The following is a 25082-nucleotide window of genomic DNA, read 5'->3' on the forward strand; positions in this document are numbered from 1 at the left end:
CTCCTGGCTTAGTCTCGTATTACGAGTTCATTGCATGACAATACAACCCATCAGCTTGGCAGGTGAACGTAGAGGTGGATAGTCACAAAATCAATTCATCGGTTACAACGTAGAGGTGCCTGCCGGCTCCGGCGTGGTACCGTCTTTGTCAAAAGTAACCAGGCTGTATGGTTTGCTTCTAGCTTGTATAGTGGAGTCCTTGTGGCTTTCCTAAAGATCAAAAGGTGTTGGAAGGTAAGACAACCCCCAGTTCTTACCTTTGACGACCATTTCAGCTTCAGGGAAGCTGTAAGGGCTCCACTGACGAGCTAGAAGCAATCCATGCAGCCTGGTTACTTTTGACAAAGACTGTACATAATGGCCGCATGAAGTACCCTGATGAACTGACGGCGTCCATGGTTGCCTATACAAAACCTCAGGTACGCCGTTGGTTTCAGCTACAAAAATTTCCATTAACGCCGTCAAAATAATTTGACTCCTAGTCGCGGTAAGCAGCCGATTTCTCAAGACGGTTAGGTTGATGCCACAGTGAAGAAAATTTGGTCACCTGGCTTCTATCGTCTTACAACGGCCCTGAATTGTATTTCTTATTAATCAAACCGAGAATGCGAATGTTACATGCTGTCACTCTGCTGCAGGTGCAGTATGTGTAGTCAAGAGCTACAGGACACTGAATTTAATTCAGATTTCATTACAATTCTGAATTTCGACGTTATCTATTCGAGATATGTTAGAGCTAAGCAACCGCCAGCTAATGATGTGTTTTTGTAGGCGAACATGTTCTCAATTAACGCCAGACACAGAGACAAGCAGTCCAATCGAGCAGGCGCTAGTGCCGTAATTTTCGGGCTGATCGAACGTGACCCAAAATGCGCGCAGCTACACAGCGTGGAAAAGCGACAGCAGAGATCTAAAGGTGCAGTCAAATTCAAGGCCTAAGGCTGAAAAAAAAAAACAAAAAACACGGACTCACACTGAAGGTCACACGGAAGGCGGCAGGTCAGAAGAAAGCACACTTCACTTCTTCACGCCTGCGCGTTAGGCGTGCACGATCTTTGATGGCGGCGATAATGATGCTTCTCTACTCGCTCTAGAAGAGGTCGCTCTTCTCAGCGCACGTGAACGGTGGCGGCTGCAGGTCATAACGGTAATAATTAACCTTAGAAATTAAATCGTGATAATCAATGCGGACGGTCCGCAGACTCAATCCATTAGTGGTATCGAGTACGATTCCTGGAGCTTAAAAATATTTTCCTTAGGCATTTTTTCAGCTATCATACTTGGTGCCCACGGCAAAAATTATGCGTCGACTCCAGGCTTCAAGGATCCTCTTCGTCTTTGCTATCACCATATTCTTCTTTGTCGCCATACAGAGGCCTCTGCAAGCCGTGGTGTAAGTACTAGCAGGCGACTATCGTAAGTGGACTCATGATAATCGCTCTATCGTAAACTTTTGCCACTTTTTAAGCAAGGCTTGTTTGCACTCCTTCTTATAACTTTCTTTCCCTTTTACATTATGCCTAATGGCAAACATCTCGAATAAAAAAAAAAGTACCAGCAACACAACAAGGACCCAGAAACGTGTGTGAGCCAGGTGTCGATGGAATACACATAAAAAAAAAAAATGGAGGGGACACACACAAGCTCCGCCTTAAGAGTATGACGCGATATCGTGATGGGTTAATTCCCGTATGTGCAGAAGGTCATTCTCTAGTTAATATTCATAGAACCCTGGGAGTCCTCATATCCTTCCTGGCGCAGTGGTGCCGCTGTTAAGCGATGCGCAACTGCCCTGCGATGGCAGGTGCTGACACCGGTGGGCCTTCAGCGGCCATGGTTGCTCTTCCCGAGCGACCACTCGTTAGTTTAACCCCCACCAGCCACGGTTGGCAGTCTGCTCACTCTCCGATGGACAGGTTGTGATGACGTCACGAGGTCACGTGACACAGGTGGCCCACCTGCCTCCCAGGTTGCTCTCCGGGGACCACCTGCCAGACCATGCCCGTCATTTTTTGTTCACAACGCCGACAACGCTGACACCGGATTTTCTTGAGAACGGGGTCTTTGACGCTATCGTGGTAAAATATACCACTGCTTACACTTGTTGCGCAAGACGCACCACTCAGCGGTAGCTGTTTGCCGCTGCTGCGATGCTTGTTGGCATTTATTGTCTTCGGGCATCACGACAGGTCATAGTTGCAGCGGGAGCGGCCACGCCTTGACCGTTGTTCTGATCCAGGCGACTGCAAAGTGCGCTTGTCGCTGTAGCTCCTGGCATGTTACTTTGCTCCGTTGCGGTCGATCATTGCCTAATGATCACTTCACTGCCTAGGACTACGGCCGCCTTCCTGCCAGCCTGTCGTCACCTCGATGCTACTATGTGAATGATAAATATGACGCAGTGGTCTCGCCTGCGTCACCGCCAACGCAGTCCAGCTTGTCGTTCAGAAGGGTCAGCACATAATCCACCCACCAGGCACTGCGCGTCAAAGGCCATGCTAGATCGAAGACCGATTGGTGCAGACCTACTATCACTTTTGAATGAAGCGCGAACAAGAGCACTGCAATGGTAGCAGTAAAGCTAGATATTAGCCTAGGGAGCCTGAAAACTAGGCACTTTACTTACACTTCTGTGTTGTGAAGAGCGGTGCGTCGAAGTGTTAATGTACCCTGCGGGCATTTCATCTTCAGCAACGAATATCATTGTGCTTTTGTTTTCGGATTTAAATGATCACGTTCACGTTTCATTTGACGGTGATACGCGAAAGCATTCTACAGCAACTCTCTCTCAAACTGCTGCTATTCATCGTCAAAGACAGATATCGCCTCTATCCAGAGTCTCTAATTTTTATGAACGAAATGCTTTTAGCTGCTATCCTGCACGTCTTATACTGCAAAACACTCCATGTTATTTTTCTTATTTATTTTACGGGACACCCGAATGAATGCCATGTACTCTCGGCGTCGAAATAGAATTCACTTTTTTTTTTAAAGGGATACAAGCAAAATCTTGAAATTAAACAAAAACGCTGAGAATAGATTGTCGGAATGTGATTACACCGAAATCTAGTCGTCACTTCGCATATTTTTTAGCGGATGGTTTTATTTTCTGTTTGATGAGCGCGCGCCAAGCCCTCCTGGCCAGGACGAGGTGAAGAGCGTGACGTCATGAAACCATTGTCCGACAGGAAACTGGTCGAGTCACGCGCGATGTCACACTGCAGTTTTGGGTCAGCCAAGGACAAGGCTCCCAATGTCCGACGTTGCCGACGCAAAACTGGCAAAATCCGCAAGTAGCGATGGCAGTCATGCTGCTGCGGGAACAGTGGGCGCGCGGGTGTTATGACGTCTAGTCGCAGTTTCCAGAGGCGACCGCCAGGTGTAACAATACGGCAATAAATCGCGAAAAAACGTGCTATCCGCCTTTTTTTTCGCTAAAATGCTTGTCACATTTATCAATTTCAGCAGTCAAGCTCTTGTTTACATGTAAAAGAGCAGCTCCAAAAATTTGGTTCAGTATCCCTTTAACGCTCAAATAAACAGCTTCCTTCGCATCAGATGCATTGCAGAATAAGTTCGCAAGACTCAAGGCTGAACAGCTGGGAGTCAGCCTGCACTCCTAGAAAGGTGTAGACCACTTGGTATAGACCTTTGCACTGTTTCCACAAAATGGCGCTCAAAACACGTAGTACTTAACATATACTTAACATATCCTGTTTTCCTTCCAAAAAAGTTATTTGTCATGCATTTCGCATTCTTATCATACGAGATGTGTTGTTGCCATTTATTACTCAATATTAGTTTTATCATATAGTTGTTCTTTCAAGAAATGTGTTGTTTCCCATGTGTTCTTTCTCGCATTGTATATGTTCTTCTTGTTGTGTTCTAAATTTGTATGCCCATTCTGCTTGGGCCAAAACATTGGCCTGCAGTATATGTAAATAAAATAAATATATAAATAAATAAATACTCTGGAGTGTTGCAAACGCGTGCAGAGCGCTAGGTGCTACCATTAGCTCCGTGATTCCGCTATATGCAGGCACCGGTTCTACAACCGACATAACCATGCGCTGGGAGAGTTTTTTTTTCTGAAAAATGTATAGTACTGATTGCGTCAATTAGTCAATTTAGAATTAGGAAGAACGCGTCGATCAGCAACCACTTCAAAGATGGACACACCAACGCAGACCTGCCTGTGAAGCGTGCTTTGCCACAGTATAACGTCATAAGAGGAGAAGCATGCCCTCAGTGTTCTGTCTCGGGGATTTAAAACGAGATCTTCAGGAGCACAATTATTTCCGGTATTTCGGTTTTTTGGTGAAATATAAGCAGTAGTGAGCAATGGCGATTACTGCCGAAGCATTTCCAGCCGTTGTCTCAGACGAGCGAGCTCCAGAAGCTTCCCAGCCCTGTGGACAGGCGGATACGAGATGAACAGAAAACTGGGCGAGTTGGTATTTTGGTATATTTTGGCATACTTTAGGAGCGCGAAAAATAACGGAGACAGAGACTTCGGCTTAAGATGTTCTCAAAGCCTAGCGCTGCGTAGAAATAATGTGTAATCTCTCTTCCTACAAAGTGTAGAGACTTTGAAGAGGCAGCTGTTTGCAGCACGTTTTTCCAGGTTCTGAGGCGTCGAAGTAAAACCGACCAACCCTGATTGGTCAGCATGCAGAGGAGTCAAGCATGATGCCACGCGTAGCGTGCCACGCTGATTGGTTCGCATACAGTGACGTCATGCATGACGTAACCGCAACGCACCACACTGAGTGGCCTGGATACAGTGGCGCACTTTGCCAAGGAAGAAGAAAAATAACGAATAAACGACTGTGAACAGCCATCGCTGAATCTCGCGTTAAGTACTGGTAACCGTGGCCGCCGCGGTGGCTCAGTAGCTATGGTGCTCGGCTGCTGACCCAAAAGACGCGGGTTCGATCCCGGCCGCGGCGGCTAGAATTTCTTTGGAGGAGAAATTCTAGAGGCCCGTGTACTGTGCGATGTCAGTGCACGTTAAAGAACCCCAGGTGGTCGAAATTTCCGGAGCCCTTCACTACGGCGTCTCTCATAGCCTTATTCGCTTTGGGACGTTAAACCCCACAAAACCAAACCAAACAGTGTTTTTTTTTTTTTAAATTCTGTATTGCAGCAAACGTGTGACTCTTTAGAAAGAAAATAAGAATTAAGCCTACCCTTGCTGCTCAGGCCCACAGACCCGTGGGTAAGTGTACGAGGAATAATTCAACCACTTGAAGGCAAAAGTGTGACGAAAGCCCGTCTGGCCGGGATTTAAATGACGAAAAAATGAACAGCAAAAAAATAGAGATTGTGAACAAGGCTGCCGTGTAGGAACCGAAATGTCATGTCATTTTCTTCTGGTTGGCGCGGCCAATCGCTCCGTTGCGTGGCCTTCAGACCATGAACATACTCACCGAGGTCAGTGGGACGTCAGTGACTCAGTGTCGCCGATGACAGAAGCGTTGCGAGGGTGGCATCAGGCTAGGAAAGACCCCGCGTTCATGCAGCTTTTTTAACAGGGAGACCGCGTAGAATTTTCCCGTCGATTGTGAAAAAAAAGAAAAAGGCGCCAATGAGTAAGAAACTTGCACCATTGTGCACTTAACGGGCTTAAAACAAACTGGAAAATAAAGAAAATAGAGCAAAGTTCTCAAATTAATTTCAGGTGCGAAACATTAAAAAAAACAAGCACGGCTTGAGGTTCTTGCTGGAGGAGAAAACAACCAGCTTTTATTTTTTTCAAGATGACGCGCGAATGGCAGTCGACGTCTTCTTGCAGAAACCAGGAGCTCTAGGAAAGGAGCCCCTACGTTGCAATACGCAGCAGATGATGTTGCAGTTTACTCTAATGAAATTCTAACGGGATCCTAAGAAGCTGACGGGAGCGGCAAGTTTTGTTGCATACCGAATTTCGTCATGCCGAAGTTAAACCTCGAATCCGACTAAATCAGGATTTGCAAGGTAGAGTGGAAACTCCGCATACATTGAGCTCCTGAACAGCAAGTTTAAAGCGTGAGGTTTAAGCAAAGATCATGATCTGCCAATACGTTTCCAATATTGGGCCGGTTACCTGTTCTGCTTGGGTAGAACTGTCTCCTCACACTGAATTATAACTGCGTAACCGCAGCAGTTACTTGCAAAAGAAATTCGATCACTGCCAAGAGTAGTAGCATAGTTAGGAATCCACTGAATCTGTTTGTTCTTTGTAAGAGCTTGCAGAAAGAAGTGAAGACGTCGCACTTGTATACTTCTCTTTATTAAACGCCACGCACCCCACCAAACAGCAACGGCAACACACCCCGCTAGATTCATCCAAGGGTCTATAGAACCATTCCGCATTGAGGAGCTCTGGCCGTCAAACGTGCGAACAAAAACGAAGACAATGGAAAGATTACTGCCAGAGCATCTCTTCGCAACCGTCTCTGTACATCACCTCGTGCCTTCAAAATGTGAGTGTAGCACGTTGAGCGCATATCCTCGCCGTATGGTACACAGTCGCGCAAGCTTCTCTTGCGGAAAGCACAAACCACGCACAGGCAGCGGGGTCATGTGAGAACACAAGCCGCCGCCAGCCGTCAAGCAAAAGTGTCCACTCCGTCCCACGGCGTGAAGTCTTTGTCCACACGTCTAAGGCTATACAAATGGCGACGCACACAGTCTTCATCTGGTCTTTTCCGCGCGCTCGCACAACACTCAGTCACGCAGAGGTCTATCAACTACACGTGTACGTGGGAGTATATTCGCAGAGCTGTCGCCCATGATTTGATCTGGAACGGTGAGGCGATTCCATAATAATCACTGGCACCGCAGGCAGTCTCCGGAAGGTTTGGGTCCGATAAACGTGCAGACAGGTTGCCTGACAATATGTTAGGCTGCGTTTAACTCAGCGCATGTCAACACCAATTTCTTAGAAAATCCTGCTTAATTACGGTGACGAATGTTTGCTAGTTTCCCTGTTCTTAATTTTACCAGCATTTTGGCAACTCGTGTGATATTCTTGGTGGTTCTAGACCCCTGCATAGGTGCACCAAAGACAGGAAACGTATTGCAAACAATGCTGAATGCTAGCCTGCGTTTTTTCTACTCATTACTTGGACGTGACGTCACAAGCGCTATGATGCACGACAAAGCAAGCTACGATACATGGATTAGATAAACGCGCAGCTTTTTGCTGGGCTCCTGGTCTCCAACATGGCGGAAACTATGACGTCACCATGTGTCGTATAGCCTGCTCTGACGTGTACTGTGGAAGCGATGCGTGGACCACCATTATTGCACTTGTGATGTCACGCTTGTGACGTCATCCCATTCAGGGGATGACGCAGTGGTACCTCCGTCCATTCTTCCTCTTTCAACTAGTACTCACGCACTCTGCCCGCACAAATCATGGGCGACAGTTTCTATTAATGTTTCAGAGTGCGGCGTTCGCCGACAACCCAGAAAAAAAAAAAAAAATGAAACGGCATAATTGTATACAGTCAGGGCGTAATCGACTCATTTGGTCCTCGGTAGCGAATTCCTCATCGACTCGGTTTCAAATTCGGCGGCGGATCCACTTCCCAGCATTAGTGCGAGCCCAATAGCTGTTCAACAAGGTCAAAGAACAACGCTTTACGTTTCTGCTTCATCCAAGCTCGCAAACATCAGCATCATGTTGGAAGTACGAGCGGTTTTGAGTTAAACATTTATTTTGGCGGTGTGCGAATTAAGTTTTAAAAGAAAGTCTCACTTAAGTATGCCCTTGGTCACAAGTCTACAAGCCACGTCGTTTGCTTTCGAGGAGTTACAGCAGACCAGCCTCCCCCCCCCCCCCCCCCCTTCAAAAAAAAACAACAAAAAAAACACCCTGAAAGGCGAACAGCTGAAAAGCAAACCATATGTGGCTGGAAGAAATGCGACCACACATCTGCACCTTTTCGTCGAACCGAACTACTCTTATCGTGCAGACTCAGGAAACGTTTCATACCAAGTGTTCTCGAAGCATTTCAGGGTTCGCATTGGGAGACTATTGAAACATCGATCTCCGAACGTGCAATTTAGTGGCATCATATACGGACCCTAACAGGTAAAACTCAGACTGTAATACGTCCCTGTGCTAATTCACTGGTTATAACGGACTGTCATTGCGATATGAATACAGTATACATGTCCCGCACGTTGATTACATAAGTCGAGCATGAAGTTGTGTCGCGCCTGAAGGTAGGGCCTCGCATGTGAAAGTCGAGTTCACCCAAGCCACGACGCGAGTACATAAATAGCGCGCTTAATTCACTCTCGTCTCGGGGTTGCAAAATAGTTCGCGGATTCTTTGAGGAAAAACTCGCGCATTACGTGAATGAAGTGCTATTCCTCGCATATACTTTTTCTTCATCCTCTGAAAAGTGGAGACCTGCAAAATAAAGACTATTGCGGAAAAAGGTTGTCCTTCCGTAGCTCTGCATAGAAGAATAATCGCCTCTCACACAACTTTTTTTTTTTTTTTGTCTTGGTCCGGTGTACCCGACTTCGAGGATATATAATGTTCGACCGATACACCCGACGCATCTAACTGAATACGCTAGTTTCCTCATACGAGCAAAACGTGCACTCGAGGAGACACTCACATCAAGCGGAGTGGTTGCTTCGAGATTCTACATCATGTAAGCAGACCCTCAATAATTCGAGCTCGTCACTTCGTATAAAACGGAAGTCCGAATTAAGCGAGTTCGAGCGGCCCGTCGGAAGAACGAGAGGCAAACTGCGGGAGTATACGTCCGATAATGCAGTTTCAATCGGGGAATTGCTAACACGTTCCCATATCGGCAGCAGATGACTGTTTCGACTGACGAGCAGAAGCCGCACATCAGTGCTTTGTTTCTGATCGACACACAACGCTCAGAGCATCGAAATAATGTTTGGCGAGCAAAGTTCCCTACAGGAAGAAATACTTGGTGACAGCGTTAGAATGGCAACATTCATAGTGGGCTGATCACATCTGATGCGCGTTTGGCGTAGCTTCATACCTCTCCCTCCCCATCTCCAATAATCTGCGCATAAGCCATGACGCTGCATCCGCAAAGAACGTTGTGCCTACAGAGAAAAGACGGATCGTGAGTTCAGACAACCCTCGCATGAAGCCCAAACGCCAAATCCGTTTCTTTTGCTCGCAATGTCTTCCAGCAGCATCACAACCGGCCCAATACGTGACGACACAAACTTTTCCCACGATGATCGCCACCAATAAAATTTCAGTATTGGTCCACTAGACGCTGTGCGTGATGCGTGCTCTGTAACACGGCCTATGAAGGGCAGGGTCTTATTTTCGCTCGAAGCACCCCCACTCCATTGCTTTTTTTCTTTTGTAAGCACATTAACGATAACCCATGTGACGATCGATGCAGGGACCAACTGCTATGACGGGGCCCTGTTTACATAGCAAACTGGTTGTGCGGATTTACCTGCAGAGCGGCACCCCAAAATAGCTAAGCAAAACTGCTAAAATTAGCCTACTAGATTTTTCTAGTCAACCTACTCAACGCCTAGTTTATAGTTGTCCCTGTGTTACTGCTACAAAAAAAAAAAAAACTACCCGAGCTCACACACAAACACATTGGACATTCAAAGGGCTGCTATTAACAGGTAAGCTGCTATGAAAACAAAAAATAAACAGTAGGCGCATCACATTCAATACCAAGCATCGATGTTTAAACTAGAACGAAGGTGAAAAAAACATTTGAAGCAGCCTGCAAAAGCGTCATAAGCAACATTCCTAAACTAAATTAGATGTCGTGCAATTAGCACTGCTTACGCACGAGTTCTGACAAACCTTACGCTACGTATCACACTTGACGAGAGTTGCATGAACAGTATAGTAGCTCACAGTTACTCCTCTGATAAAAGAGATACAAAGATCGTTGAGCATTCTGTAGTTTACTCCGCGCCTCCTGCGTATTTGTTCCAATTAAATGTAACAGCACCGTGACGGCAGCAAACTTGAAACAGTTCCAGCATGCATGACTGAGCGGGTCAACCACTCAGTCTTGGAACAGAATTTCTAGCTTTAACTACACAGTTTGGCGGATACAGCGAACCCAAATGTTACGCTGCGGGACTGCTCAGAGAAACAAATAAAAAAGAGAGAGAGAGAGCCCAGGGATAGCGTCACCAATTATTTTTTTTTTGCCTATACCGTAATTCGGCTGCATCTATCGGCACTCAATCAGAGGCGAAAGTTTAATTTTTCCATTGCACACTGCTTGTTTTACGCAATATTTTGCGTATGGGAGAACAATGTACAGAATCGGTAGTGCAGACACCCAAAGCGCTTTAGAGTCGCACTTAAAGCCCTTTGCATGCTAGCGTCATTTCGTGACCAGCAAGACAACCATCCTGACATTCACTTAGCATGTCTCAAGGTACGAATTCTTGCAGCGTCCTCTAATTGCTGCTTTAATTTATGCGCAGAAAATATAAATTCTGCCTGCAGGCCTGTTTTTGTGCCTCCTCCTGCTGAGCGGGTTGCCTGCTTTCCGTGTCATCAGGTGCCGCCTCCTCGTGAGGCTTATGGGACGTTATAGGGTCGCCCACCAGAGCGAGTTTTAAGGCGAAAGCCTTTATAGGCTCATGGATCACCAAAGTGTCCGCAGGATTTGTCAGTCCTCAGAAAATGTTCGCGGCACCTGTCAATCATACTTGGTTAAAACTTAGTAACGACTTAATTAGAGATTATTTAAGACTTGTTTCGTTTATAACGAAATTCCGGATATAGCGAAGACGTAGTATGTCGTAACGCGAAATTATTCCATGCCGCCAGGGGCCATACTAAATAGATAGAGGCCAAGCACCTCAGCAGCTGAAACAGAAGGGCTGCTCCAAAGTAACGATAATCGCCACTGCACAATAATTGGTGACTTGCTAACCCTGGGCTCTTAAGATGTTGTGGGCCTCGATTAAGCTCGCATGTATGACAGCCATGAGATGAAGATGCCTAAGCTAAGGCACAAAGACGCCAGTCAGTCCGCCATGTTAACGCAATTAAAGCAAGCTGTGTCTGCTAGGCCTGAAGTATGTGCGCAGTCATTCTTTCTGAAACGCATCAACAGACGTCTTTATACCCAGCGATGTTGAATGTGCACAAGTGAGGAAAAAGAAGGTTTCATACACGCACATACACGCACATACACACACACACACACAAAAAAAAATGTACCAAGCTGAAGAAACATTTACAATACATTTGGTAACCCTTCACATAAAAAAAGAAAAGACTACCACCACTGCCACACCCAGGCCAAGATATCAAAAGAATTTCAGCCTGAAAAGTATATGCCACGTGTGGAAGTATCCTGTTTGAAAAGCCAAAACTGACATGTTTAGAAGTTTTTACGGACCAAGATATGAGTAATGGCAAGGCACTCTTAAGCTTATTGCCATGTGGTGAGATGAATGCATCAATATTTAAGCAAATGCCTGCCCGCAATCAGTAAATATCAGTGAAGGCTAATCCGGCCGCCACAGGACGCACAGAGAGTTAAAAATTTTACCTAACTAGCAGAGCCTGAATAGGTCTGCTTTAAGCGCTGCTCACACAAGTTCTTAATTGGTAAGACTTAGCCCCCTGAAACTAGCATTGGCAGCTCTAAAATGAAGACGAGAGAAAAAATGAGACTCAATATTTGATAAAAGGGGCATGCAAAAAGTTTGACAGTGTTAGGTGCAAAAAGAACTAATAAAGCGATTTAGTTTGTTAATGCTTACTGTATACATATCCCAAGCTTCCATGATTGCAGATCCCACACGGTGTGCAATGGAGCTCATTACCAGGAGACGAGAGAAACACCTGCCAAACTTAAGCCTCTCATCAGCAACATTAGGACCACTGCAGTACAAAGGCCTCTCCCAACGACTGCCAATTAGGCCTGGCTATCTTACCCAGCAAACTTCCCAATCTCTCCAAGAAACTTTCAGTTGCCCACGGCTGTGCTTTCCTCCCCTTAGAATCCATTGTTACACTGCCTCATGCCTTCTTTTTCCATGCCTTGTTGTCAGTCTCAAAAACCAAGAAAAATGTTCACCGTTGGTCTACAATTTTGAAGAGCACCATACGAGGGCTCACTAAATAGGGATCCTCTTAGTATCCGACTTTCTCAAAGAGTGACGAAACAGAAACAATGTGCTGTTCCAGACAAGAGGCAGACTTGCAGACGCCAAAACATGTCTTTTACGCGCAAATGAGATGCCGATCTTGTGTCCTTCACAGCAGCAACCTGCAAAGCTACCCACTTTGGTCGCCTGCGACCCCATGCGAGAGCTAGAACTGCCTCCTCAGATTTTGGGGGTACTTGAGGCTCAGCATTAACTTATCTCTGAATAAGGGATATCCATGGTAAACAGAGAAAAGAAGACAGAATCCTCGACAGCACAACATGGAACAAGGGGCCTCAGTATGCAGACCACTATTCCGACAAGAGGACTTATTATTCCGGCAAGTGCAGTGTCGTACAGGTGGGTATTGCGTTGTTCAAGGGGAGGGGGGGGAGGTTCAATTTCCACTTCTCCCACACGTCATCTGACATTAGACACAAGTCCAAAGGTTATCCCGCTTAGAGCCATCGGGACCTCAGCCAGATGCCACTTTTTAGCCAGTCGCCCACTAGACATTCGTCGGACCATCAGATGCCAAACCATGGACCAGGCACAGTTTATCTGATGGACATCCGAATATGGATATACGGGCACTTCTTGGAACATTAAGCGGCAGCCAAAGGATATGTTGAAATTTTTTTAACCGTCGTAAAACTCCGAGAGAAAATTAGGAAATGCACTGAAACAACCTTGCAGATTGCCAGCCCCACCAGTCATGATAGGATACTTTTAATTAGTAGTTAAGAGTGTTAATGAATGAGCTGCCCAACAATCAGCAAGGCTCAAAGGACTAAGAGAGGACACCAGAGCATTACAATACAGTACAACTTACTGTACTCTTCTTACAACTTACAACAATTGTTGTTCCGCTCCCCAAGTGTAGGGAAGCCTACTGGGCATCGCCTGGTTCCGTTCTGCCTTTCCGTCCATTTCTCTCTCTCTTAACCACCCCTGCCACCTCAACATACTCGCTTTTGAACTAATATACAATGGGCTCATGGCTACATACCCATACATGAAGGGCTATCATTCTGCATTAATAATGTGTTCCCAATGAGTAGTGTAATGAAATCTTTGTCCTATGAATGCATTCAAGGACAAGCGCAGTCCAAGAAATTTAACTTCAAAGTTTTCAAGTTGAACAGCATCATTGCTGCTGCAACCGCAAAAAATTATCTATAAACAGTGCTTGCAATGCACCTCTATTGCTACTAGTGCTGCCAGCTCCCATTAACGGCATTCCTTCTTATGAGCTCTCGTCCTTCCCATCCCATTCCAGTGACTATACATCTACACAGTCAGTGCTTCTAGACAAATTTTTGCTTATCTGCGATGCCTTTCTGACTGCATTCCAAATAGCTCTGTAGAGGAAAGCCCCCGTAAGCCCCGCGGATGTCCGTATCCAGTGTTTCCTTCTTCCCATGGACGTCTGGATTCAGCTTCGTACCTTAAGCAGACATTGTTGGTCGTGTGGGTTCAAACCAACATGTCTCAACTACAAAAAAAAACAACCTCCCCCTTCCCAAAAAATCAATTCTGCAATAGGGGATATTCAAAATTCCGCAAGTGCGCTTTCCCGCGTAACAATGTTGTCCCAAACAAGATGGCTGACCATGCGTTTCCAGCTGAAACAAAGCAAGAAAGACTGGTTTTTTTGTTTGATTCTTCCAAAATACGTTTCTTACATTCTATCCACACCTTTAGCGCCTGTCCTGTAGCCCACGTAGTTCCTCTATAGCGAAGTCGGCCATCTTGTTTGGGGCAACATAGTTATGTGGGAAAGCGCACTTGCGGAATTTTGAATATCCCCTATTGCTGTCTGCTACTTGCTACATCCTAACTCGACACTACTTTCAAGGCTGAATTGCTCCTCTGGAACATTCCAATTACAAAAATTTGTCACACAAATAGATTAGCGCATTTGAGGCCTTCTGATGCATTCATGCTTGCAAAAAAGCTAATGAAAACACATTAGCCGGGATCACACCAGAGGTACAGATGGGGATAAAAGTGTGAGACCTCAACTCTGCATGGCTTGTTGAAAACTGTTCCAAATATAAGCTCTAGCCGTTTGTGTCACATTACATCCCAGCAACAACTGGAACTGACACCAAACATATGTGCACTGTGACCTGGTTTCCATATGACCCACATAACCTGGCTTCTGTATACATATCAGGGAAGCCAACAGTCTCCAACCAAAGAAAGTGTAGAGAAATGTTTCTGCAATTTTTAAAAAATTTGGTGTGTTGATAAATGAGAAATTTATACGTTATTACTTTCACGGATCAATTTCTCCTCCGACACATTCCAATCATAAGGATCCATGGGTTCAGATCCTTTTCTTTCTAATTAACTTTGCAGTTATCTCAGGCCTCACAACCCTCTCCACTAGAACTAGCAACATTAAATTAAAATTTTTGTATCGACTATTACACAACAGTTATAATACTTATGTGTCCAAATATATATCCCTTTCTCAGACTCAGCCAACACAGCACAAACTTGGATACAAATTAATTGCATATTCTTTCTTAGAATACAAACACGCTTAAGAACTCATTTTCCCACCTCACCATCCAAGAGTGGAATAAACTGGACACCTTGATTACCCATGCACAGACTTTGGAAACATTTACTGCTAAGGTAGAGGCCACAACAGAGGCCCAGAAATGCTCTGTCATGTACATTGGGTTGTGAATATTGCTGCATCACTTCTCAAACAAACTGCCATTCTTACTTTGCTTCTTCATTCTCGTTGGTAAGGTCTGTACAAAGGTTTGCATTTCTTTGTATTGCTGATATTGCTACTCGGTTTATCCTTTTTGCATGCATTTTCAGTCTTTGTGTTGAGTACACATTTCCGCTCTTCGCTATGTTCCGACAGTTTCGTATTTATAACTGCTCGAACCACACATGGTTTTGCCGCCATGTAAACTGCATGTTAAGACTGTCTCGATGTAGCTTTAGACCAGGTGTATAAATTGAGTACGCCCACCTGCTAGGGCCTCATAAAGGGGTCTGCGGTATTGAAAATAAATAAGAAAATAAATTATCTTAGAGCAACAATATAATTACACTATAATGTAATTTCCCATTTGACAAAAAAAAGACAAACATTTCCTTATGCTTTCCTTAGTTTCGGACAGTGCTGGCTTCCTCCATATGCATGTCAGAATGAGCCACTCATTAACCTTCCCTTGTCAGCTCAGTGGCTCCTGCATGTAATCACATATAGAACACCCATGTAACCAGCAACTATGACACTGGTTATAGGATGACCTATATGGGAGCATGTACAGGAATGACACAGGCTATATGGGTGTCTTATTCCGAACGGGGAAGGACCAAGAGGGAAGAGTGCTAGGGAAAGACAGTGTGGGGTGGAGCGAAACACAGTTTCTAAACATTGCCTTGAGGGAAAGCTAGCGGCACTGCCCACGAGTTTCTTAGAGAGACTTCATCCACTACGGGAATGCCGGAAAGACAAGGCTTTGCGCTTAGCTTGGCTAATGTTAGGCCGAAAGTGCAGATTGTACCTCGAAATTGGTAGTTGCGCTGTGATGCTCTCCTCCGTGTCCAGATAAGTGAATTCGATACTGTTTTTCACTTCAATAGATTTAATGCGAGTGGAAGTCCAGTGTCAGGCTGGTATGGAGGCTTTCATAGCATTTCTTTGAGGTTTGCTTTGAGAAGAGTTGTATTTTCATGGCTCAATCCACATTTTATGCACAACAATAGCCAAGCCAAGTAAGAAACCTTGTCGCCCAGGCATACCTCCACCTCTCCATGGTGGTTGAAGTGTAGTGCCATCAACTTTCCCGCTAGTTTGTTAAGAGACTCTGTGGTGCGAAAAGGGGACAAAGGTGATGCACTTGCCAAAACTAAAACAAATCCTCCAAACAAAATGCTAGCTAGCGGACTGAAGCTTTACCACCCGTTCCAGTTTGTGCTGTCTGAACAGAGATGTGAGAGTGTCTACTATGGTGCAGCTCTTGTTGCATAGTGCTGGAAACTTTGGTAGATGAACACTTGCTGCATACGTTATCATGGACAAATTTGTCTACCATGTCCCAAAATTTCCGGCAAGTGTAAATCAGAAATGAGAAAATGAAATGCAAATAACAAAAGGCGCACTGCAATGTCTATAGCCATCCTTTTTTTTATTCGTTCAAAGGCCTTCATCAGTCCACTGCTGCTTTGGAGAAGAGCAGTGCTGTCACTTCCTACACAAAATAAAAAATTGTATACACCATGCACTAAAATTTCTCTGCTCTGCACAGGGAAGAAACAAACAGCACAAGTTTGGGCTTGAGGACAGCAACTGGGCTAAAAAAGGAAAATAAAAGTTCCAGGCAACAAAACATTCAGCAGGAAAAAAAAAAATGGAAGAAGAAAGACCACCTTTCTATTCCATTGTCAACAAAACAAGCAAAAAAAGAAAGCATCCACACATATACAATATTTACAGAGCCTTGTTCGCAACCTATGTACAGAAAACAAATTTAAAAACAAATGTAAAAACAGAGGAAAAAAAAAAAAGAAACCAGACTGGCCTAGAAAATTCATTTTCACATGTCTACACTATCAAAGGCGACAAAAATGCTCCCATTTTTCTTCCCAGCACAAGCTTTCGCATGTCGCGGAACTAAGATAATTGAGGGAACACCGAGACATGCACGATATATATATATGTATATATAATATGTACACGTGCTGCAGCAAATCTGCCTTGACAAGTATGTACAGATTCAAAGGCTCGCCTGAGAGAAGCAAAGCCTCACAAAACATGACTCTGCACGAGCGCCCAAACCAACGACCAAGGAGGGAAAAAAAAAAAAAAAAAACACGCAACCAGGTGACCTCATTTGTTCAATCGCTCAGTGTGTTCTCTTACATGTGCTCCCAAATTGTGAAACAAGACCTCACGAAAAAATGAGCACAACAAACGGGATGCCCCAGTGTCGATGTTTCTTCAGACGCCTCTATCGATCATTGCATAGGGTCTCGCATTCAATCGCTCGTGCATGTATTAAACAAGGGGTGTTCAAATAAGATGTGTCATCGAGCAAACATCACAAAGGCAATGCTGGTTTCTTCCAAGAAATCACACGGGAAAAAGCACGTGCCCTGCATTAAGTAGACAGCACTCACTAGTAAAGGAACTTCGTCACAGGCGGGTTTTAAAATAGCAACACTGGATACGTGCACACGGAAACAGAGAAAAGCGTGTCGCCTTTGCATTACATGCACTTTAACATACAAATATGCATGTTCAAAAAGCACTGTGAGATGCGCCCGGCATCTACTTTTTGTTTGTTTTCTTCTTTTTTTTTTTTTGCACATAGCCCTTGCTAAAACGTCAACCAACACCACCAGGCTGATAACACCAAGTGGTATGTGATCAAATCATTGAACTGTACGAGTAACCACTCCAGATGCTAAACTGACTGACTGGAAGTACCCATCTATCTCTTTGCGGCCATTTGCGTGAACAATGTGATGAGAAGCGAATACAAAATCTGCACCCCTTACTTCCAAATTGTCTGACCTGCTAATTGGAATACAGAAAACCATTTAGCAAAATCCACATGATGCAAGCAAAAAAACTAAAGCTGCCGCTCCTGAGGCTTTAATATTTCCCATCGTTAAGAATCTAAAGAGTAAACAAAACAAGGACCTTTGCAACTAGGTGCGATTCTTTGCGACCATTCAGGATAAAAGTGGCGAATATGCAGACATGTGAGCACTTGACTTTTCTGTACTGTGAGCAACAGCAGGGAAGTAGTCCAAGCATTACAGAATTAACTCCAGGCATCGTGAAATGCCAAAGTGAAAAAAAAAAAAGAACACATGCTAAGAAGATACGCACCCCAAATCCGCCAAGTAAAAAGAACATTCAGCAAATATACTACACCAGCAACTTATGCAACAAGCACACAATTCTCATTTGCTTCCCAAAACAAGTTCACTAAAGAGATTTCTAAAAAAAAAAAAAAAGCTAGGAAAGGCTGAAGCAGTAGAAGCAGCCAGCAAAATCCATTTTTCCTAGCACTTTGCAATTAGGAAGGTTTTCTCCCGGGATATCTGCCCAGGATATTTGCCCAGAAGCACTGTGAAAAGTGCAAAATTATTTCATTCTCTGCCAGCCACTGAACGCTGGTGGGCTACAGACTAACATTAAAAAGAAAAGGCAAGCTTGGCTAAAACATGAAAGTGACGACACGCGTTGTTGGGACACTCGAGAAACAAACAAACAAAAACACAAAAAGACCGCGGCACGTGCAGCAGCAGCAGTTGCAATGAGGTGCGGATAAACGAGTCACATGACTTCACAGCAGCGGCGGTGAGGGCGTTGCGTGACTGCGACGCCGCTGCACATGACTGGCCGCTGGAGTCTGGCGCAAACAAACAAACAAGCAAACAAACAAACCTTGTCTTCCGTTCCCCCAGCCCGCCAGCGCGGGACTTGACACACACAGCCAACGACGAAGCAGGAGGCCGAAAGGGATGAGCGAGACTGCAGTGAAGGATGCACGATGGTCCCCCCCCCCACCTTCTCCAGCCTCCCGCTTTTACATAGGTCCAGCCTGAGGAGGAAGAAGCCAGCGGTGTGACAACCACCACGCAAGGAATGGCAGCACGAGAGGAGAACGAAAACAAAACGGTGACTTTGCACGGGCCCCTTGGGTGGGGAATACTACTGCGCAGGTGGTTGCAATGAACAACACCCTTCGCCTCCTCCCATCATCCTTCAGTCAACCAGCTACACTGACTCGAGCACTCGGGAACGGCACACCAGAGCAGGAGGCCACACGGGCCAGATGCAGCTGTGTGGAAAGAAGCGACGTGGCGCAGACAGGAACTGCTCCGCAGAAGAGTGTGGGCTGCCGAGAGATTGGCTCCTTTTCCGTTTTTGGGAACATCCAAAACAAAACCAAAGGCCAGCGTGGATGTGTGAAACAGGATGCTGCAGCGAGACTGAGAAGCTGATGGAGCAGTTGTTGCGGTCCATCCAGGAGAGCCAACACCACCCTTGCAGCTTTTTCTTGCCGATTCACGAGGAGGTCCTGAGAATTTGTCTTCCCTGCGAGATGGGTTGTCTTTACGTTCTAAACTGCCCCCTCCCTGCCAATCGCTGTCGAGGTTTCCCTGATGCGTGCCGATCACAAGTGGGGACAATGCTGCTTCAACAGCAAGCAATCCGCTAGCGTCACTTCTCTCAAGGCAGAGGACAGATGCGTTGCCACGGACTGCGTCAAGATCATAAGCCAGCTCAACAACAACCCGAGCTGATCTGCCTTCATGATGACTAACTCCATACTACTCCTGGGTGGTGCCGACCACAACTGGAGAGAGGATCTTCTGAGGGAACGCTTCCCAACTCTGCTTCGTGGGCTTGCCTGCATGCCGACTGATTTCTGCATTCGCTCGAGTAGTAGCCACGTTTTCGCACAGAGAGCTCAAAGACACAAAGCTTGCTGCAGGGCATGCCTCCAGTAGTCGCGACGAGCCGAGGTGTTGTCAAAAGCACGGCGATGCACAGCCCAGCTGCAAACCGCCGCCAATGACGGAAGGCCAACGGGGGAGTGACCGTGGATGACAAGTCTCTGTGTCTCGGCCGGTTCTTTCGCCCCCCCCCCCTTGTTCGGTTTCCGCCACTGGGGTGCACAATGAGCTTCAAGGCCTGTGGAACCTGCGGAGGCAGAAGAAATGGGGACGGACATGTCAATTGAAAAAAAAAAACTCCATTAAACCGATGGGCAAATACAGGCAGCTTCAATACAAGAGACTGTATAGTGTGGATGTGGGATTTAACCTCCCAAAGTGACACAGGAGCTACGAGTAAAGACTAACTTTCTGCGGTGTAAAATTTAAAATTTCGCAAACTGAGAGCAAAGAGTTCACAAAATTCCATAGGAGATATCAAATAATGCTTCAGAATTGACCGTGTTTAACTGTCAGAGCTAAGGTATGAATATAGCGCACAGTCTATATATTTTTCAAGCTTTTCAAGGCAGCTAAGGTGACCTTCGCCACCGCACTCGAGAGTCAGTATCAGTAGGAGAATCCAGCTCATTAATGACATTGGGGCAAAGTGCACGGCATGCAACTGCAAAGAATACGGAAAGAAGTCAGTGCAGGTCGTTTAGAGAAAGAAGGCAATGAAAAAGTGCAGCGAAGTAGGAATGGAAAAGAAGGCGGCGCAGGATAGAGCAGCAAGAAACGCCAAGTAGCGTCGTCGATCCAGAGCTCTGCTTCGGATGGCCGACTGAAATACACCAACAGTTTCTCCCCAAACGAACTTTCAAAAGCATGAGACAATCAGTGCATGCCAGAATGGAGAGTACAGCAAGCAGCAAGGGAGCCACGTACCTGGTAAGGTGCCTACTGTCTTCATGAACCTGCATCTCCATGCTTTTGAATTCGTTCAGCTCTTTCCTAATGGCCGCCTGCACAGCACAAGGCGAGCAATGCGTCTAGAAATTGAACATGTGTACAATCACATCACAGAAACGAGTAAAGGGCACATCAGACAAGCAACCCAGCATGGAGAACAACCTGCACCAGGCTGTCATCACAAGTGGTAGACACAGACTTGCACTTGCAAGGTCGCAATTTCGAGTTTTGTTTCCTCGCGGAAGGAGCTTCATTTGCAGAATTACCGTAAAAACCCGGGTATAATACGAGGTTTTTTTCCCCATAATTAGCATCCTAAATTTCCGCCTCGTACTATTTGTGGATCCGAACAAAAATTTTCAAAGTTGCTTGAAGTTTTGGTTTCGTTTTTGCGGCGTGGCTACGGCTTGGCTTTGCTATTGGCACGTGGCTACGGCTTGGCTTCGTTACTCTCGACAAACGATGTCACGACGTCGTTTCTTTGTTGATCTGTTGGGTGCGCCGGGGGGGTCGTTGACAACGCCTGTTGACAACGCACGTGCTCGCATGTAAGGCACGCTTCGTGAAGTGGATATTGTTTTAGGGAGCACGATGTCACAGTCTCGAAAACAGTACTCGGCTACTTTCAAGCGATTTTAGCTGCGGAGAACATCAGCAACGGTGCGGCCGGGAGGCAGTTTGGTGTCGTCGAAGGAAGCATTCGTGGATGGCCACAACAGAAAGAAGCCCTTTTCGCGTGCAGCGGAACGCGACGAAGCTTTCATGGCCGCTTGATGGTTGTGTAAACAAACCGTTCAAGGACGCAGTCAAGCGGTGCTACGCAGAGTGGATGCGCTCAGGTGAGCCTGCAGTGACGCCAACCGGGCGGCTGAAGCGGGCTTGCGGCATCTCGAACGCCCTCGATGGCACGGAAGATGAGGACATTTGGGATGATTTGTCGGACAAAGAAATGTCCGAAGAAAGCGCTACTGAAGAAGAAAGTAATTGAAGTGAAGTGCGGGATGCGATTTGAATAAATGTCTTCTATGAGCTTGTGTTACTCGTATTATACGCGGGTGAAACTTTTTTTTTCCATTTCGCGTCTCTAAAACTTAGCCTCGTATTATATTCGGGTTCGTATTATACGCGGGTTTTTACGGTACAGCTTCCCAGCTGCCATCTTCTGTTTTTTGCCACACTTCAATATGTGAACCGAAGGCAACCGACTGGAATGTGTCACATATGTCACAAATGCACGAGAACCAAGAACAGCACAAAAACACACCAGTGGTACTAAACCCTGCTCATCTCTCAAAATTTAACCTGACGTTTCTGCAATCCCAAGCGCAATCCTTGCAGCAAGCGATACGCACGTGCACACTAAATGAGGTCACATCTGCCTTCTGACAACCTGAAGGCAAACGGCATGAACTGGTCTAAAATTAAGGGGGAGGACGCAGTCCTGACAAAAAATTTTTCAATGCTTAACTCATTTACATGAAATTTTTAGAGCACATTAGAAGCAATTTTATGAGTACGCTCACAAAGCTTCACTCTAATATCTAAAAAAAAAAACTGCTCTTCAACGTATTTTTTCTCTCTCTGTTGTGGAGACATTGCAGAATGAAGAAAACGTAGCAGAAGGCTATCAACATTCACTCCATTCCTACTGACGTGCTACATGTAAAGACATTCTTAGATTTTTTTTTTTAAAACACAAATTTTGGTATTGAGTTTTTCGCAATGCAGCATCTTTTGACACATTTAGAGTGAGAAGAAAATTGCAAACAAGAAATTCGAAAAGGAATGTCCTGAGCTGCACTATGGTCCTAGGTGTGCAAAAACAAAAAAAAAATGGGGTCCAAGTAGATAAAACCGTCGTGAAGAAATGTTTTCTAGAGTACTTCCCAGTTGACTTCAGCAATGAAACTGGAACAGCATAAAAAAACGAGACATGCAAGCAGATACAATTTTCAAAACATTACATTTCTTGGCCATTTTTGGGTATTTCAAAGCCATAGCCCCCTTTAAGAACAATTCTGGTTCAAAATAAAAAGTGTCAGCACAGGAGGAAAGATGGAGTGCCACAAACTGAAACCAGCAGCCATCGAGTAAAAAAAAAGGACCGATGACACCTACCTTGTCCTTTGGCGTCAACCTGGTCCACGGTTTGTCGGCCCTGCGGTCGTAGTCTTGTGCCTGTGTCACCTCTACGTAGTCGTTGAAGCGGATGATCTTCCGCTCCTTCAGCTCCTCGATGGTTGGCCGGAAGCTCAGCTGAACAGCACCAAAAAGGCAGGCTTTCGTTTTTCATCCTCACAGCCAAATTAAAGAAAATACAAATAAAGTTCTGTGTCTAGTTCTTTAATACTCCACCAGGCTCAGGCATGACAGAAGCTTGCACACTGCTGCTTTAAAAACGTCCATAAACCCTAGATCCCAGCCCAGTAATGCTGTATATATACTCGTATAAGGGGCGCACTTGTTTTTCACAGTTTTGACGGGGTGCGGCCCTTGCACAGGACAGGAATTTTTCCGCAAAAATTTTTTTCCGACTATAGTGGAGCCCCGATTGTGCGTCCCCATTTTATGCTGCAACAAGCATTTTTATGATGAATTAGAGCATGCTCGATGAATCCTTCAAATACATAAGGCAATGAAAGTATGGATGACAGGACGCTTGCCCAATGACCGGCGCGAACTAACCACCTGGAGTAAACCAGTTTACTGGCAAATGTCCCGTGAATCTAATACCCCTGTCACACTAGCAAATTTGATGTCATTCACCTAATGTCATTAATCGACTGCTACACGGGAACATGTAATGCCATTAGGTTCGAATGACATTCGTCATCGAATGAGTTAGGGGAACTCATTCGCATTCTATCTCGAACCGAATGCATACTCTGGACACCAGATATGCAGCAAGAACAAGCAACGCGAAAAAATAATGTGCACACTGAAAAACTTAGAAAGTGCATTCTGATAAAAAAAAAAAAAGTTCTGATAAAAAAAGTTAATGTTGGTGTGAATCTGTTCACACTAGAGGCTGCCGTGGGTAGCTATTACCAGCTATTACTCACTGTCTCAGCAGCAGCCAACAGCAGCGGCCGAGCGTAAAAGAGCGTCTTTCCCGTGACCGTCCGTCATTTTGAGATGCGTGATTCTTGCTGGTTGGCGTGCCATGTTTGTTAAACTCGAAGGTACTTAAAGACATAACTGAACAGTTCACCTTTTGGAAGTCATTTCCAAGCTCCGCGCGTGCCCGCCCGCCGCCATGTCAGCCATTTTGTTTGTTTACATTTATTGAATTTGTGGTTGACTTAGTACTTGGCTTGGCTTTTGATGGCTAAAGTGGTGCAGAATGGTCGGAAATAATTTTTTAAGCTTATAATACGGCACACAAATGTTCTCACTCGCTTTTGAAACATGGCACAACAATTTCAAACATCTTTTATGGGCGCTGATGTCATTCAGTTGGACTATTTTTTTTTACTGATCGTCGATGCCATCGTTTTCGAATGACATTATTTTTTTCCGTGTAGCACCGAAAGAGACCAAGTGACATTTGATGCATCGAATGCCATTAGGTTCGAATGACATTAAATTTGCTAGTGTGACAGGGGTGTAAGATCCTCCGGACACCCGGTGCTTGCCCAGGCCGACAGTTCAGACCGGCGCTTCACGTGTCAGAGTGAGGAATCTTTCGCCTGGCTTGCTTTTCCGCCCACTTCGATGGCAAACTGGTAACAAGGTTAGACCTTTTAAATAAACTGACTCCACTGAAAGCTCTTTCGCTGAGGCTTTGAAGCAAAAGCACATTAGGCTAGCAACACACACATGGGAAAATTATTCTGGCCACCTTTCATTTTTTTTGTCGAATTAGTGGCTGCCAAGTTGGGGTTGTGGCCCTCACATGAGGACGGCCCTTACTTGAGTATATGCGGCATTTTGTTTTTGAAAAGATATAAAATGCATCATTATTGTAAGTTTTAGTATACCTTCTGGATAGTGATTACAGATGCCTAGATACATACCTGAACCTTAAGTAAACCTTTAATTTTATATAGACTTCACAAAATATACCTTTAAGTTCAGGTATACGCTGATCAAGCTCCACAGCGTTCTGACGCAACTCACGAGCACGTGCACATCTGTTCGGCAGTCCAAACGTGAGTGAGAGCCATGCAGACCACCACTGTATATCAGACTAACCCCAATTGTTTCATGTAAGTATTGCGCCTACACAACGGAGGCTCCAGCAACGCGCAGTCGTCATGGAAACGCCAAAGTTGCGTGATCCAGCAGCATGCCCTTACCTTCCGTATTAATACTTTCTTCTTCTGCTCCTTTTCCTTCTTGAGCTCTTCAGCAGTCTGGACTGGAATGCAAAGGGATGGACTCAGGCAAGATGATTGCACAGACCACAAAACCACCCAGCAGAGGAGATGCAACTGAGTCACTCCACTTCCTTCAGAAAAATTGCCGAAACCAAGAATTTCGTCAGGCCCAATTTTAAGTTTCTGATAAATTTCCATATTTCCACAGAATTTGGTAAGCTAGTG

The 25082-nt window shown here is 45.4% G+C and overlaps 1 protein-coding gene across 8 annotated transcripts in view; it reads right to left on the reverse strand.

Annotated features, from left to right (window-relative positions):
* Nucleotides 1-16280: 16280 nt before the first annotated feature.
* LOC149334985 (phosphatase and actin regulator 2) overlaps nucleotides 16281-25082 on the reverse strand; it is a 133736-nt gene continuing 124934 nt past the window's right edge. For all 8 annotated transcript variants that reach the window (XM_089551683.1, XM_089551682.1, XM_089551681.1 and 5 more), the window contains 4 exons: nucleotides 24837-24898; nucleotides 22657-22794; nucleotides 20515-20591; nucleotides 16281-19834 (listed from right to left, as the gene is read on the reverse strand). In XM_089551683.1, the coding sequence (XP_089407809.1) occupies nucleotides 19819-19834; nucleotides 20515-20591; nucleotides 22657-22794; nucleotides 24837-24898 (293 nt within the window). In that variant the 3' untranslated portion in view covers nucleotides 16281-19818. The remainder of the gene's footprint in view (nucleotides 19835-20514; nucleotides 20592-22656; nucleotides 22795-24836; nucleotides 24899-25082) is intronic.

This window comes from Amblyomma mixtum, chromosome 7 (assembly GCF_055824585.1).
Source record: "Amblyomma mixtum isolate Tamu chromosome 7, ASM5582458v1, whole genome shotgun sequence".
Lineage (NCBI taxonomy): Eukaryota > Metazoa > Arthropoda > Arachnida > Ixodida > Ixodidae > Amblyomma > Amblyomma mixtum.